The sequence below is a fragment of the Oxyura jamaicensis genome, chromosome 3 (assembly GCF_011077185.1).
Source record: "Oxyura jamaicensis isolate SHBP4307 breed ruddy duck chromosome 3, BPBGC_Ojam_1.0, whole genome shotgun sequence".
Classification (NCBI taxonomy): Eukaryota; Metazoa; Chordata; class Aves; order Anseriformes; family Anatidae; genus Oxyura; species Oxyura jamaicensis.
In genome coordinates, this window is record NC_048895.1 from 7,579,923 (window position 1) to 7,596,714 (window position 16,792).

At 42.5% G+C, this 16,792-nt stretch overlaps 2 protein-coding genes across 6 annotated transcripts in view; one reads left to right on the forward strand and one right to left on the reverse strand.

Moving 5' to 3' along the window:
* Positions 1 to 16,792, forward strand: part of MACROD2 (mono-ADP ribosylhydrolase 2) — an 857,698-nt gene that overhangs the window by 88,894 nt on the left and 752,012 nt on the right. The window lies entirely within an intron of this gene.
* Positions 6,071 to 16,792, reverse strand: part of FLRT3 (fibronectin leucine rich transmembrane protein 3) — an 11,481-nt gene continuing 759 nt past the window's right edge. The window contains exons 2-3 of one of the 4 annotated variants that reach the window (XM_035322710.1): positions 10,600 to 11,252; positions 6,071 to 9,406 (exon numbers count right to left, since the gene is read on the reverse strand). In XM_035322710.1, coding sequence (XP_035178601.1) covers positions 7,418 to 9,361 — 1,944 coding nt within the window. In that variant the 5' untranslated portion in view covers positions 9,362 to 9,406; positions 10,600 to 11,252 and the 3' untranslated portion in view covers positions 6,071 to 7,417. Of the gene's footprint in view, positions 9,492 to 10,521; positions 11,253 to 16,792 lie in introns of all 4 variants that reach the window. The other 3 variants (XM_035322709.1, XM_035322708.1, XM_035322707.1) reach the window with 3 other exon arrangements.

The window sequence follows — 16,792 nt, forward strand, 5'->3', positions numbered from 1 at the left end:
CTTGTTTATTTGGATTTTCTCAGTATAAATATGGGCTGGAGGCAAGCAGCAGTGTTGAGAGCGGCTTCTTAGGAATATCTGATTTATTTATTTTTCCCTTAGCATCATGTATTCGTAAGCTCGGGTAATAGTTGGCGATTTCGAGGGTAAATGTTTTGCGATGTGCCTACCGTGGATTTAACAGCGAATTCTTTGAGGAGATTTTAGCACCTTTCCACTATATGTGGACAAATGTAATTAGCAGTGAAGAGCTTCTTATATGCAAATTGGTCGTGTTTAATGAACAAACTCTATCAGCTTCATTTAAAAAAAAAGGAAAAGAAAGGAAGAATACCTTAAAGGTAGTTAGTGCCCTGTCAGTGCTCAACCTTCCTGACCCTTTAGAGCAGCAGCAAAAACTCCCCTGCATCCCAACCCAGCTCCAGGAGCCTGAGCAGACCCTGCTGGAGCTGCTCGTGTCCTCCCTGCTGCTGCAGGGCTGCATTCTGCCATTCCTCCCTTGGGCACGGAGATGGTGTGGGGCTGGCAGCTCAGCCCCCCGGCAGGATTCGCCTGTACCTGGCTTTTCACCTTGCTTGGCCACAAAGCGCCGAGTTCCAGATCCCAAAGCAGCTTCCAGGATCGGGCAATACGCTTCTTGTGGTCGTACACCGCATGTCATTACCGTATCGGGGAGAAATGAAAAGTTATTAATGGATGAAACAGGTAACATGCCATTAAGGTGCTGTCACGGTAAAATAATTGCTTCGCAGCCATTAGGCACAGAGGCTCGGCATTATCAGCTAATATCCTAAAATTATGTTTACTCGCTGGGTTAGCACTTCCCCAGTATTCGGCTTTCTCTCTGTTAATGAGCTCGTGTTCCCTACGGGCAGTCAAGTATTCTGTCAGGCTTCAAAATAAGCGCCTTCGCCGCTGCTCGTGCAGATCACTGAACCCAGGTAAACAACCGGCCACGAAATGGAGATGCTGCAGTTACCGTGGTCCTGTGTCTTGTTCCAGCTGCAGGAAACAAAAGCAGTGCTTGGGGTCTGTTTCTTCTTAGAGGAGTGCAATGCAAATCACATTTGTTTCTGATGAATGTTGTTAATTACATGGGGGGTGAGCATGTACTACACGCAGGCTAAAAGGGATGAAGGGTCTGTGCAGCCTTGGGTTTTGTCTGTGCTCCTGGAGTAAGAGTTAAAGAGTGGCTTCCTAAATCCTCTTCCATCAGAACATCAGTGTTCCCGGGTAGGTGGTTTCATCTTTTTGAGCATTCATTTAATTGTTTTCCCATTGAAGCCGTGGAAAAACAACACTTAAGTTTAAGGAAGCCAAACTAATTCCACTTTACACGTAGAGAGCTGTAGTCTGAGATGATGTGCGAGGTAAGCGTGCTGTCGTATACTCCTCGTTTGAGCTGCTAATGCCTGTTCCGGTAAGTCAGAAAACGATGCTAATGTAGCAGGTTCAACACTGGTCAAAGGCTTAGACTCGACATGGCTGCTGCGTCTGATTTGTTGTTGTTTCTGATGCACAACTGCATACATAAATGCAGTTGGTTGCTTGCATCTCACAATAAAAACTCCCCTATTTTGCACAGGAACTTACAGTGCTGCGAACTAATGTAATTACCCTAGTGCAATTTTTTTAAAAAAAAAAAAAAAAAAAAAAAAAAAAAAGCAATGCTTTTCAGTTAAAATCCTGAAAAACATTAATGTGAGAAGAGATGAGAAAGGGAAGTTTGTGGGTGCTATTTTAACCCCCCCCCATGCTTGCCATAAACATGTATTGATGTGGGATAGGTGTTAAAATTATCAACGAATTCACTTTTATATCCAATTTAAACTAAAAGATTTAGAGTGAAATTATTTATGCCTATCAAAAAAATCAACTCAACAACAAAAAACAGCAAAGAATTAAACAAAACCAATACCAGTACCCGCAGAAAACACCTGCTTTCATGTGGAAATCCAGTTGCCAGGTAGGCATTTATCAGGGACAAAGACTAGAGGAGGAAATGAGCACTACATGAATAGGATGTGCATTTCTGATCTTACAGATCTTTTAAAATATTTTGCTTAAATTAAAAAGTTCAATTATTACTCAAGTTAATATGTGTGTAATTTGGGCCTTCTGTAAATGATGTTCCTGTATTTGATGATGGAAGACCATCGAGCAGCCCCTGGCTTTGAGCAGTGAGACCTTCCATGACTGCATCTATAGATAGGCAGTGCTTAAGCTCCACATGGGAGCGGGAGCAGGAGCAGGGGCTGGCGCTCGGCTGTGATCTGCTCCCTTGGTTTGGTTACTTAAGAGGGCTGTTCAGGACAGGGCATCAGCCCATATGAGTGTTATCAGCCCGCTTCAACAAGTCAGATTATTTAATTAGCCCTCCTAAGACACTTCTATTTTTATAACTTATTTATGAGTGCTCTTACTAAGCTAGAAGGTCCAGGTTCAGATTTCAAAAAGCGTTTTCAGCTCCTGGTGTTGTTACCACAACTCCCCTGTGTTTTCATCCGAAGAAAACACAAAGGAGCAGTAATAAGCGACTGGGGATAGCTGATACACTTCAGCCCTCAGATCTTGTCTTTTGGCTTTCAGGGCTAGCTTACGATGAAGTTTTGCCGGGTCTGAGACGTAGGGCATGTTGGCAGCATGTTCGCCACAGGGGTCAGCTGCTGGCCATCGCCGTTCCTTCCTTGCACCTTTGACCACTGTTAATCCAGGGAGCTGCCAGAGGACAGTTCTTTATTCTGGCACCCATTTTGTAGAAGTGCTTTGGTTTCCACATAGGGTAGGAACATTCCCCAGCAATCATTAAAGACTACAGGAAAACAAGCATCTCGCTTGATGCTGGTAAATTGCAAGTGATGCTTGCTTTGAACTAGATGCTCTGCAACTGTTTTACTTAGTTCCACAGTTAGTGTGTTTTTATCTAGTTGATTTTTTTTTTTTGAGAGGAACAGGAAATATTCTGATGATTTACCATTAAAATTCAACCCAACATGCATGTTTAGCAGAAAAAAATCTTTTAAAGAACCTGTGTCCAGGCTCTGCGTCATGGTTATACCTTCAGAGTGTTTGACATAACTCCTAATTTTATCATAAGGGTCATTTCATCATCCTTCACCATCCCCCAAATTGCATTCATTCACAAAGAAAAAATGTGCTTTAAAGTGTAAAATTTTCATGTCTCAATTCAGTCATGGGGCTCTTCCTTTCTGGCAAACCACTCCTGGCTAGTTTGGACAAACAAACTGCCCAGTTATGGAGTAACTTCACACTTTGTAAAGGTTTCAGTTGTGGTAAGTGGTGGCTTGTGGCTTGAAACTTGTTGTTGTGGTGACACTTCAGAAACAGTTAATTAAACAAAGCTCAGTCCCAAGGTGATGCTGAAACACTAAGCGGTGAGAGTGCCTCTGTGGATTTGAAAGTCACGTTAAGCTGTTTTGAAAGCAGAGGATATCCATGAGAGTGATGGTTCCATCCAAAACTGAAACAAATCTGGTTTGGATAAATCCAGGCAGGTGGCTTTGCAGGTCACATTCAAAGATCCTGTCCAGTTGCAGGTGAACGCAGAGAAATGCATCCTCTTAAGTGAGAGAGAAATCTATAATGTATTCAGTGCATTATGTTATCAGTAAATTATTTTACTAGCAAATAAGGCTCTTTATTACTTTCGTTCTTGCTTTATTGCATTTGCTGCTCTACATTCAATATGTACAGCATTGGCACAATATAGCTTGCATGCTAGCTAGTGCATTAGCAGAAGAATCGGTAACTGTGTTCCAAAGCCATAATGCTTTGATATTGGTACTGTTAAAGCCAGGGAGAAAAACAAAACAAAACAAAAAACAACCCCAAACTCCAACAGTTGTTGTATTTCAGGCTGTTGTACAGTTAGGGAATAATAGCTTACAAATGAAGCAAATGTAGTTGTGGAAGTTTACTGAGATGAGACAAAATTAATATGGGTTTCAAAATACCAGCTGTTCTTTGGAGTCAGCTTTCAGTTTACAACAGAACTATGAGCAATTCAGGGTAACAGTATAAATCTAAAAAGGGACAAGAATAAGGAATGTAAAAGATCGGGTGTAGAATTTTAACATGGAAGATGCTGATTCAATTAATTTGGCAGATACGTTTTGGTTATGTTGAAAATAATTTCACTCCATGCTCTGAAATTAAATATTTGACAGTAGACTGAAATAACATGGAATTAATAAGTTATTTGAGATAATTTAATGTGGATTAATTTTGATAAATATGATGAGTAAACTGCTCAATGTAGTAATCATATTTGTCTACATATAGAACTGTCTAATAGAATGGATTTATGCATGGTGCTGGAGAGCACTGCATGCTCTAACTGCAGTGCTATGTTAAGCAGAAGAGTCTTGGGAGACAGTCAGTCATGGCATGAAGCAGAATAGAAATGTATTTAAATATCAAAAAAAAAATACGTAGTTTGAAATGAATCTTTCACTTGCCAAGTTGACATGTCTTAATATGATGCATGTTCCGTAAAAGCTGCCATAGAACTTGAGAACCGTAGATGTCCCCTTTTTTACGTTGACAGCAATTGCTGTAGGAAGCAACCGGCTCTGCCTGCACACCTGGTCTGGTTTGCCACAGAGGATGGTATCATTTCTCCAGGTTTTCCCCTGCTTTCTGGTGGAGGTGAACCTGGAACGACTGGGCCAACTTGTTGAGGGTGCTTTGCATTTGCATTTTTTTTGTCTTAAAGTACATGAATTTTATAATGCAAAGTCCTTGCATGTAAGACTGGTACACAATTACCTCCTCAAATGGTAACTTGCTGTAGCCCATTATACCTCTGCATGGAATCATCAGACAAGTGTGGGTAGATGGTGTACCATCACCAGGCTGCCTCTGGCTGGTCTAAGTAGAGGCATGGGAGAGTACTCTTTGAGTTTTATGCTGCCCTTTACACAACACACATTCCCGAGTCAACTACAAAAGAGGTTTTTGTGTCAAGAGCTTGAAAGTCCAGCAAAACCCACTTAATTTTGCTATTGAGAGCTGATGGCAAAAAAAACTAATAATCTGTTGCCAGTGACCCAGCCATTAAATGTATCTCAGGTGTAAGGGCCCCTGTCTGCTAGCTTACACGAATAAAAACAGGTCTCTCTTCTCCATTTGGGTTGGTTTTCCTTCCCCACTTACCGCTCGGGAAGCCTTTTGCACAGTAACATAGCAAGGCTATGTGCCTCTTGTGTTTTCCACCCTTCAGATTTGAAAAGAAAACAGAGCAAAATAGGTGAGAAAACAGAGCTAAATATTCCTATGCATCACCCAGAGCTGCACATAGAGTTGTTGAGCAGAACGTGCCCCTGGTACTTCTGGCATGGTGGATCCTGATGATGCTGCCTGTAAAGGAGATGATGGGACTGTAGGAGGTCAGTGGTGAAGCACCGTGCTGCATCAAGACTCCTCCACTGCTCAGGAACTGCAGGTGGTGTTGCCATAACTGGAAAATGAGGTTGAAATGAGCTGCGTGTTACTGCAAACTGGACCTGTGGCAGAAGAGTCATTTGCTGGTTGACTGCTGAAACCATCAGTCTTGGTGTCTCTCAGTTTTGTCCTGTCATCTTCTGTCCCGTACCAGTCATTGCGAAACAGGCTCAGCACTGCTAAAATTCTCTTAAAATTGAATGGCATTTGATATACGTTCCTTCCTGTCAGAAATATTGTCCAGAATATTAAGCTTTTGTAGGTCCCTGTATCTTTTTATTGATGTTTGTTGAAAAAAAATTGTATCTCGGAGGGCTGTAACTCTGTGCTTTCCCTCTTGTTCATTGCTAACACACTTGGAAGTTGTGAAAAGTTGCTTTTTCAAAGTAATTAAAGAAACCCAGGAAGTGAGATGCTGTGTTGAACAAAGAAAAAGGTGAAACTCGTGACCTGAAAAGTAGTAGCTTTCGAGTGAATTTCCTACCAGTGCTCTGCAGACATGTGGCGTTGCTCTGTACTAATTTTTCAACATCATCCATCAATAAGAACAATGTTTTTCATATTTAAGGTACGTATGAAAAAGTGGGAATTTTATTTTTTTTTAAAGTTTTTTGTTTTGTTTTTAAAAGCTTGATACATGTAGCGTTGGATCAAGGCACATACAAGACTAGCCAAAGGGCGTACAATGCACTTTGGTTTTTAGTTGAAGAAACAAATGATTATGGCAACAAAGAGTGGCTTGGGGTTTAAACATGAAAATAGCTTATAGTTCAGCAGGAAGGCAGAAAGAAACGTTACCTTACAGATTTACCAAGGAATTTCTGGAAAACTGTGACAGTAATGGGCAGTATTCCTGACTGTAATGGCAGTATTATTAACGCATGCCTACATACTGTTTGAGTATATGCTTTAAAATAGCTGTAATCCCCAATTTTGTTTACCTTTGTGACTAAAATTTTTTACACCTTGCTTGCGTCGCCTGTTTTTTAGTCATGCTTGTTTTTATTAGAAAACTCTCCTCTCAGCCCATTGCTGTTCCGGAGCAGTTGCCAAGCGTTCTCCTTGTGCCCTGGCCCCTGCCTCCCAAATGCCTGTGACCATCCATCACTGTTTTCTCTGTAACAAGCAGACCGCTTGTGCTGATAACCAGAAATCTATCCCTAAAACCGTATCTACCCCGTGGTTTCCGGAGCCTAGCACATTTTTATTTTTTTTTTAGAATTCCTTGTTAGAAATTTCATTATGCTTTCTTCCAGGGGTCAATTCTTCCCTTATGTGTGTCAACAGTTTCAGTCTCATGCATGTAATTGATTTGATTATTTTCTTTTCAATTGGATTTCACCATTGTTGAATGGATATATCCAGACAGCTGATATTGCCCATTACTACACGCATTTTTGTTTATTGAATATTGTTGTGGTTTACAGATTTAATAGACCCAACATTTAAAGTTCTGTGAATTTTTGCAACCACTGCTTGATCTTGTTGATTTGCCAGGTTTAACATTATTTTATTAATACCAAAGTGAAAAATGGCCTGTGCTTACACTTACAAGGATCTCAGATGAATGTCCTGACTGCTCAACACGGCAAGAAAATTCACTTTCACAGTCAACAAGTCATCTTACTCAGTAGAACACAAAAGTTAAATGGTCTGTAACTTCAATATTAGCAAGGAAAATACAGTACAAATTACTAAAAAATACTAAAATAGAGAATTGTGGTCAGGTATCCCCACTACATAATCGCAGCAGTAGCCTGAAATTTGAAACTTTTAATAAAAAGTTCTTAAATATAAATTATATGGCAAATGTACAGTACATTGCTTTGTCAGTCTTTAATCCAGTGTTTTGCAGTAGAACAGCAACCGTTAAAGTCAGTCTTTTCTCGTTTATAAAACAAAAAACAAAAAGAACCCAAACCAAAACCAAACCAGTCTTTCACATCCTTCAGTATCATGAGTGCGAATGATCTGAATCTGGAATACCACTGTCTCTGTAGCTCCTGTTACTACTGCTTTCACTGTGGCTGTTCTTGTAGAGATTCATGCCGTTAGGCGGGAAGATGGTGTGTATTACAAACTCCTCCTTGGACACTTGGTCGTTGGTGATGGGTATCATCTGGAAAGAAGTCTCCCTGATTTCCAGGATGGAGTTGTCCTTCTTGGTTCCCGCTTCGGCATAGTCATCTTTTCTCCTGCGTCCCTTGCTGTAGGCGCAGTTCCGGGAGAAGAGGGACCCGTTCCTGTGGACGTACCAGCACACCAGCGCCAGCAGCGCTATGGCCACCAGCGCCACTGCCCCGCCGATGATGGCAGCCAGGGGCAAGCTGGAGTTTTTGTAAGGCTCCTTCTCCTGCTCCCGGTTGAGGGTTGTGGTCGGGTTGTACATCTTGAGGGGCGCCGTCTCGGTCTCGATACACTCGGGCGTTTCGTCGGAGAGATAGATGTTGCTGGTTTCCATGGGAACCATGCAGACACGGTATGGCGACTCGGGCTCGAGCGCCGTCAGCAAGTAGTCGCTTCTGTCTCCGGTGACGATGGTTTCCGTTATAGATCCAAAGGCAGGGCTGTGGCCCATCTTGAGCCAGCTCAGTCTTAGAGCGGTCATCGGCAGCGCGACTTTCCAGGAGATGTGAATGGTCTCCGTGCTCACGGATTTCACGAATATCGTAATGACTTTGCGCACCGGGCTGACTGTGGTTCTGTAGTTCTTGTTCACGTTGGGAGCCTTCATCTCGGGTTGTCTGGTCACAGAAACCGGCCAGTGTCCCTGGGCTGGGTACAATGTGTTTGGCACCGTGGTGGTGATTTGGATGGTGCTTATATCATCCTTACAGTCAAACAGTTCCGCGTTGAGGTCTTTGATAGCCATTCCACGGACTTTTTCTGGTGCCTGACACATCAACCCACGCACATTCACTTTCAAGGGTAAGGACTGCAGCCAGTCACGGACCCATTTCATTTTGCACCCGCAGTGCCAAGGGTTGTTACGAAGGAAGAGTTGAGTTATGTTGTCCAGGTCATCAAAGACACCCTGAGGTAAATTGCTGAGATTGTTGTTGGACATATCTAGCCGGTACAACTGCCGTAAGTAAGAGAAAGCATTGGGTGGCACACGATTTATATGGTTTTCTTGAAGATAAAGTTTTCTTAGGTTTGTTCCTGGCAAATTTACTGGTGCGGCTGTGAGTGAATTGCGGACCAATGACAGTTCTGTAAGATTGACTAGATTCATGAAGACCTTGTCTCCTAATCCGTGGTTATTTAGAAGATTTCCGTCTAAAACAAGGCGTTTTAGATTTGTAAGGTCTTGGAGGGACAGCTCTGAAATTGTGGAAATACGATTATCATCCAAGCGTAGCTCTTCTATCGTTTTAGGCAAACCCCAGGGAATGGTGCTAAGGTGATTTCGAGAGAGAAAAAGAAGTCTGAGATAGATGTTGTCCCGGAAAGCTCCGTCCTCAATGCTAACAGCGGAAACCGAATTATCATCCAAATGCAGTTCTTCCAGATAGGGAATTTGTGAAAGTGAATCATAAGTAATGGTCCTTATGTTATTCTCCTGCAAATGCAGTTCTTTAACGTACTTAGGGAGGTTAGTGGGGAATTCATCTAGGCTGTTGTGGTATAAATAAATTCTTTCCACCCTAAGCAAGTTCTTCAGTTCTGAAGGAATCCCAGCATTATTAATTTGATTGTTCTGAAGGAAGAGGGTAGTAGCATCCTCTGGGATTCCTGTAGGAATAGATGTCAAATCGCGATCATTACAATATATGAAACCCACATCACAGCGACATACTGAAGGGCATGGTTTGGCACTAACAGAATAAGGTGCCATGTCAAGTAACAGCCCTATTTTAGTCCAAATTAGGAAGATGCTCCAGGTTACACTAATCATGGTCAGGAATGATGAGATTTGTATACAGTTCTGATCTTCAACAATCTAAAAAAACCAAACAAACAAAATTATCCAGATCATCAGCGAAGAAACTCCAATGAAAATTCAACTTCAACATTACAGAAGACATCTGAAACACACACATGAAAATAAATTCAAGTTTGCAGACATTGTACTTTCTCTGCATCAGTTATTATACTCCTTTTACAAATTCAATTAATAAACTGTTCTGCCTGGTAATTTAAAGTAACATAAACAGGTATGTCTGATCTGTAAATGGCTCTGTTTAAGCAAGAAGGCTCCTTCTCAGGATTCCTTCACGTTCCACGTGTAGAGACGATCTTTGTTCACAGATACCAGGTAAGTACAGAGCTGAAGTCAAACCAGAGTTCAAGTAAATCATTCTGTATCTGAAAGATAAGATGTAATTCCTAAGCCAGCTAACTACCTAGGAGCCCTTACGTGAACTATAAAACCCTCACCAAACCCACGAGTTCAGTGGTAGCTATTTGCAAGTTCAAGAAAGTCCTAATGGCACAGTACAAAATGCAGACAACAGAGCAAAGACCAGCTAAAGAGCTTTTCTGATTTTTTTTGAGTGTTCAACATAATGTTGTGTGTTTTACAAACACTGCAGCTTACTTTTCTTGTTTTTCAAGCTGGAGTGTTTAGAAAGGTGAATATAACAATTGGTGTGTAGCTTACAAACTGACATAGCTGTTAAAGCCGTGGCTTTCTAGTTGACTGGATAGGATATTTCATTACATGCTTAATTTCATGTTTAAATATTTGTCATTCTCAAAAGTCTTCTTACTGAGCAGTACACTAATAATAAGAGACTATTTGGCAGGTTTAACCACATTTTCTCATCTTATTAGTTCAAACTGTGCAGGTAAGGACAATGTAAATTAACTCTTAAGACTGAAATTGTAGTTTGTACTGGTTGTGTATTTGTACATTGAGCTCAGGTAATTAGCATTTTTATAGCTTTTAAGACAACATAATTCAATTACCATTGTAATTAGGGTTGTGAAAACTTTTATAAGATGACCTATGCATTAAGAGATGCCATGACCCTTTCCTTCTCTTGTGGGTTCATATATTAATTGAGCTTTATTCTCCGAGGCACGAAAAGGAAAACAAATTAATATTGATCCTACCGTATTTAAAGGTAAGAGTAAATTTTGTGCTTGAGGATGTCCTGCAAAGGAAATTTCTGTCTTGTGAGCTGCTCTTACACTTTACTCCATGGAGCTGCTTCTCCCTTGGCTGTGTTTACTCGAGCGATCCTTCCGGTGGTGCAAGCCTCCTGGCACTACGCTCCGGGAGCAATCCAACAAAGATTTATCATGGTACATAAGCACAACAGGCCAGGGAGGAGAAAAGCTTCAGCTTCCTTCTATTTTTGTCCTCATGTAAAGTCTGTGAAAGGACAGCCTCTTTTGTTTGGCTTAATGCCTTTAAAAGGAATTACTTTCTTTGTAACTTGTACCAACTCTTGTGTGTGGTGTAATCGTTGGCGGTGGTGACTTGAGCGCTGCGTGATGGAAACTATTCATTATGCTCAGGCTGGAATGGTGGTCGCCTCTTCAGGAGGTCAACAGCAGGCTTTTATCTCTGTCCAGAATTATCCAAGGGTAAATTTTGTACACTGGCTACATCCTGGTACATCCACACCTTTTGGAGGGGACCATTTTCCAACTCTCACTTTTTAACACTTGTTCCGAATTTGTAATGCAGGAAAGATCTCCTCCTGCGCTGCGCTGACGGCAGGTCGCTCTGCCCTCAGCACGTCATGCAAGTCGGGTGGTTTTCTTCACGGAAAGACACAACAGCCTTCCTTCGTTCCCAGAGAACTCCCCTTTAAAGCTTTCCTCGAACCTTTAACTTCCTGTCAAGTAAAAACAAACAGAAGAAATTGTAATTAATAACAACTGGTGGTGGACACTAGTATTCAGAGTTGTGCTGCCTCCCTATATAAATTCTGCTGTTTATTAACTAGCACAGCTCGTTATCCCCAAATGACAGCATTTCAACAAAATACAGAGATGTTCAGAAACATCTTCTGCTGTTTAGTCTCGTGCTGTTGCAGTTCTGCTGGAACAAATCCTTTCCCTCCTTCCAGTAGCAAATGAAGTCATCCTGCATTAATAGATGGTAACAAAATCTGTGTAAATGATGTTTCCCACTGGAGGACAAATGGCAGTCCTGCCTCCTGGGAGGAGGCCAATGTGTTTGCTTGCTTTTTCTCCCTGGTAAACTGAGGTGCATCATCAGCCTCTCCTTGGCTTTATACCTAAGATGAGTTAAACACGATTCAGTAGCTCTTGGATGAAAAAGTTTTCACTCAAACAGAATTAGTATTTCACACCTGCAACATCTAGTTTCTGAATTGTGAACTAGCTAGTAGTCATCTGTGTCAGCTTTCTGACAACGGAGGTAACGTGGGTTTATTGTATGCCAGGCTGTATGAACCTTTAAGCACTTGGATTTGTCATTTTGCACAGTGGAATCACTATTTAGATTGGTGTTTTATTAATCTGATACTTCTCATTTCAAGAAAGAAAAATAATCTTGGCTCTTCCTATTTCTTGAGGAACTCTAATTATTTGGTCATTTTTGTATAGCAATATTTTAACTCGGGCTACTTCATAGCACTACTGCAGAAAGGATCCAGTGAGATACCAAGTCTCTGTTTCCTGAAAGCATGTAGGCACTATCTGTCTGAAATAGAAATGGTTAAGTCTGAAATTAAAAAAAAATCCTTAACATTTACTTCCTTTTCCCTTTGGTGATCGCATGTAGTCCGGGGAACAACTGAGTGCAGGCCTCAGCACTGCAAAGCTGTGAAGAAACAGCAGGCTGAATAATAGTACTGCTTGCTTAGCTCCCTTCATACAGACATGGATAGAAGCAACTCTACCTATCATAAAAGACCTACACAAACGCAGTCTCTGCTTTAAAACTCTTTTGCAATTTGGAGCAGGCACCATGGAAGTCCTCATTTAAGAGATCCTGTAGCAACAGGAAATTTGCCCTGATACAAACTGACTGACATAGATAAAATTATGCTCGTCTTCAGTATAAAAAGGTGACCATTTGACAACAACAAAAAAAGGCAAACCAAACCCGCTTTTGAGATGGTGTTACTGTTCTCTGAGGGAATCGTGAAGCTGCTTTCAGCATCAAAAGATGCTGCTTTCACGCTTATCTGAGGGTTTCTGTTTTTTTCCACCTTGTTTCAGCAGTTTTGTAGTGACAATCATTAGCTTAAAATGCACTGTAAGATTGGCAGAAATAAGTACTTTAACATATGCTTCATTTAAGGTAAAAACTCTGTGTGGCCACGTTTGGGATATAAGGGAATTCCTGTGTTTTAGGGCTTGGTTAACATATGCAGTCAGTAGAAAATGGAACAAAAAGGCTCCACATTCTTTGAGATTAAGCAGTGTCCAATTTCCTTGGTCTGTATTACTGAAGTGTTTGTGGAAACTTAAGTCCAGGATCTATTCCTAAAACTTGGAAATAAACACATGCTTAACAGCTGTATAAAAAATGATTTCTCTCAAGAACTAATGTGAAGTTGTGACAGAGGGTATTTTCTGGAAGTTAAATTATGAAGTAGGAACAAAAAACCGTTGAGTAGGCCTTCGAAGGCTACAATAACTTTTAAAAACTTACAGAAAAAAATAATTCTATGAATTGTTCTTTGCAACTTTTAGAGTTGTTAAGTAGGCTGTAAAAAAAAAAGCACGTTAGTATTGATCAAAACAGAGTCTGTAGTATGCATACATTACATCTACGTAAACATGAAAAAGTGTGTTTATTTTACCTTTCTAGCATATTAACTGTTTCTTCTTTGCTCCATTTGATAGTCGTCCCTTCATTTATTGCCATTATAATAGCGGTAATGTGTAGGATTAAAATGAAAGCACTAAAGCTCATTAGGGTCTTGGAATTTTTTTATCCCTTCTCTCAAAAATTACATAAAAACAAGGGAGAAAAATAAAGGCAGGTCTCTTTGGAGAAGACGACACTGTTTCAAAAATGTGGATTAAGACCATACCCCCCACTCCCTTTTCTAAACTTAGAATAGTTTTCTTCAGGTTCTGATTGTTTGATATCTTGCACTTCCCTTTTATATCTCAAGCCATAGCTGAAAACAATGTTTTTGCATATCAAAGGCTCCAGTGATCTGTCTACAGAGAAGAAGGGAATCCTGCTGCCATGCTCAAACTCTCCTCCTCTTGAGCTGTCTCTAAATATTCCCTGACACCCAGCCATTATAGCTGATCCTGCAGGATGAAAAGAGAAGTGACCCCCACTGGGCCAGGCGCTGTGTCCAGGTCTCCGCGACATCAAATTAGGAGGCTTCATGGACACATGGTTTTGAAAGGAGGCGTTAATTTTGAGCAAAGCAGAAAAAGATGGATTTCAGAAAGCAGGTGCCAAAATTCTTGTTTTAAATGGAAAAAAAAAAAAAAAAGACTTTTTGGGAACAAAAGTAACGTCCGAACAACCGAACAGCAGCTTTTATGCTTATCTTTATTTGGAGTTGAATGTTTTCATGAACTTTGCTGGACTGCAGGGTTAAATTACTTTTCCTGGGACACGGTGCAAGCAAGCACATTGCTACAGCTAGAGGGAATGCCCGAGACTCGCTCCTCTACTAGTCGCTGGGCTGCAGCTACAGGGGGAGACATCTCATTTTAAAATGTGGAAGGTAATTTGCACTACATGAGAAAACCCACCAAAGAGCACTGTATTTACTGTAACACGTGGTATCCAGCTGCGCCGCCTGACTTGCATGCGAGCTGCAGGGCGGAAAAAGGAAAAAAAAAAAAAAAAAAAAAGGTTTGGTATGTTTGAGAAGTCAGGAGTTTACCTAAAACCGGTGCCAAACAGATTTATTCTTTCCAAGCTGTGATAAAACCCGAATAAAATCTAGACCTGGCTCACTTCAGGTCACACAGTGCTTATTTGAATTGCTACTCCACCTCTGCAGTCCCTGCCAGCAGCTCAGGGAGCTGCAAAAAGCAGGGGCTTATTTCTAACCACCAGCCCCACAGGGCCAAGGGAGACAACTTTTGTCCAGCGTTTTTAGGTTATAAAGGACAAAAGTAACATTTAAAGTATTAGAACACGTGCATCTGACAAGCCTCAACCAGTTTACCTCAATCAGTGCACTCACACTGCCGAATTACCTCGGTATTTGTTTGTATCCTGAAATGGACCAGAAGCACAAAACGTTGTGCTCCTCGCCCTTTTAAACAACGGTGAAGCCACCTACTGCCCGCACAGCCAGGTTACTTCTCAAAAGCCACGGTTCCTCTCAAATAGCTTCACAAACTTTTCAACACCAGCTCCCCACCGCTAATCTCTACGTAATGCACTTTGTTGTTTTTTTTTTAAAGTGTATTACTCCGAGTTAGTTGATAGTGACAGCGAAATGCTTTCTAAGCACCGCGTCTAGGAGCTGAAATTTCCACGATTATCGTGTTTCAGGAAGGTGCCCCACTCCTTTGTTCGGCGCTAGGCAAGCAGAAGGTCCTCTGACTGCCTTTTGGAGGCTGAAGAATGCAGAGGTTTTCGGTGAAGTGACGGTGAGCTCTCCAGGGCAGAGTCTGGTGAAATCTGCCTCCCCTCGCCTTGGATAAGGTGTTATTTATTGTTTGCCTCCCCCTAACCTTATGCAGTAGTTGCATATACATAATATTGCCTTTGTGTGGCTGCTTCTACCTAGCTCCCATGTCTTAAAAATGCACGTTTCGGTATGATCTCTCTGGCTCACAAATGGATGCTGCGCACAAGTTTAACTCCCCACCCAAGGGTTGCTGAGCTCCTTTGCCGCAGAGGGTGGAAATGAACACGGAGTGGTTCGTTCAGTGGTTGTTCTCCGAAGTTCACTTCTAACACCCCTCCTGGCTTTGAAGGCATCAGCCTTCCCCGCGTTATGCTGCTGGTGCTCGCCCCGGGCTGTGCCTGCTAGGCTCAGGCAGAGGCTGCCCGTCCCGAAGGCGCTTGGAGGGGAGCGCTCTGCTCCGCTTCGTGCTCGCCGCTTTGGTGCTCGCCTCCTTTGGCCAGCGATGGCTGCTAGGTTTTCTTCTGAGAGCTGCTGCCGAGCTGAGCTGCCCTGCCTGCGCCTCAGCCGAGAGCACGGAGCACAAATGCTGCCGTGCTTTCAAGGGAAAAAATCACAGTTTTTCCCTCTAACAAATGCAGGTGGCATTATACCTGCTATAGAGCTCCTGGCACAAACTGCTTGGTGTATACAAAAATACCACTCAAACAGAGATACAGCCGTGGTAGTTTTGTTTCTCTCCCTTCTCAAACCCTTCCCTGCTCGTCGGGATTTGCCCCTGGGAACAGAAAACCTGGGGCACCACGGAGAGGCCAGGTTGGCTGTCCCCGGCCGCGCAGCTCGGGAGGACGCCGGCTGCTCCCCAGGGCCCCCTCACAGGACACAGGGCTCTCATGTCGGCAGCCCTACAGACCCCCAATCCTACGAACTGCGTGTCGCCTCGTGCCTGGAGGCAGTTAGGGGAAGGCTGCAGGAGCGGCAGCCCCTTCGCACTGCCTGCTCGAAGCAGACAAAGATGGCCAGCTACCAACCCAGGCCGCCCCGAGGAACCGCGGCGCCAAGTTTGCAAACTGCAGCCTCCGCTGCTGCTGCCTCCCACCCAGAGCTGCAAGATACCGAGGGAAACCCCAAAGAAAACCCCAAAGCAAAATCCCCTGACGTGCACCTTTATTTCGTTCTGGCTGCAACACACGCACAGTTTTATTTCTGAAGATGAAAGCTCGCTGCGAGTTCACTACAGAGTTTTTTTGCCCACTGGGGGGTGGTACACGCTGCAAAAACGGTGCTTTTAAGAGCCACAAGTCAGATGTTTTTTGCTGCTGTCCAGTTTTCTCTGCTTTAATTACACCAAAGTCTCCTGTTGAGAAAAACAGGGGCGGCCTCCGAAGGGGGAATTAAAGGAAAATAAAGTAAATCACCCTTTCAGAGACTTTACGGAATCTTATTTCCCGTGCTGACCGCGTTAACAGCGGTATTTATCTGGTCACTCTCCAGTTAAAATGAAGTGGTACGAATGTACCAAAAAAAAAAAAAGGAGAATTAACATTTTAAACGTACACCGAGGCTCGGTCACCGTTTCTGCTGTACGGGCGGAGCAGGGAAGGCAGGAAAAATAAATACAGCTTTTTAGAAGTGATTAAACGTTGATGGAGAAATGGAAAGGCTCGGCAGCAGCACAAATAGGATGATTAGAATAACCTCAGTATATTTTAGGATAATTGGCCCCGTATAAACCCCGGCGTACCTTTTGTTTATGAAGTATTTGAAAACCGATCTTACACGGGGCTGTATTGTATGGTTTGGGAATAAATTAAACTTGAGGGTATTTTTTTTGGGGGGGGGGGGGGGGG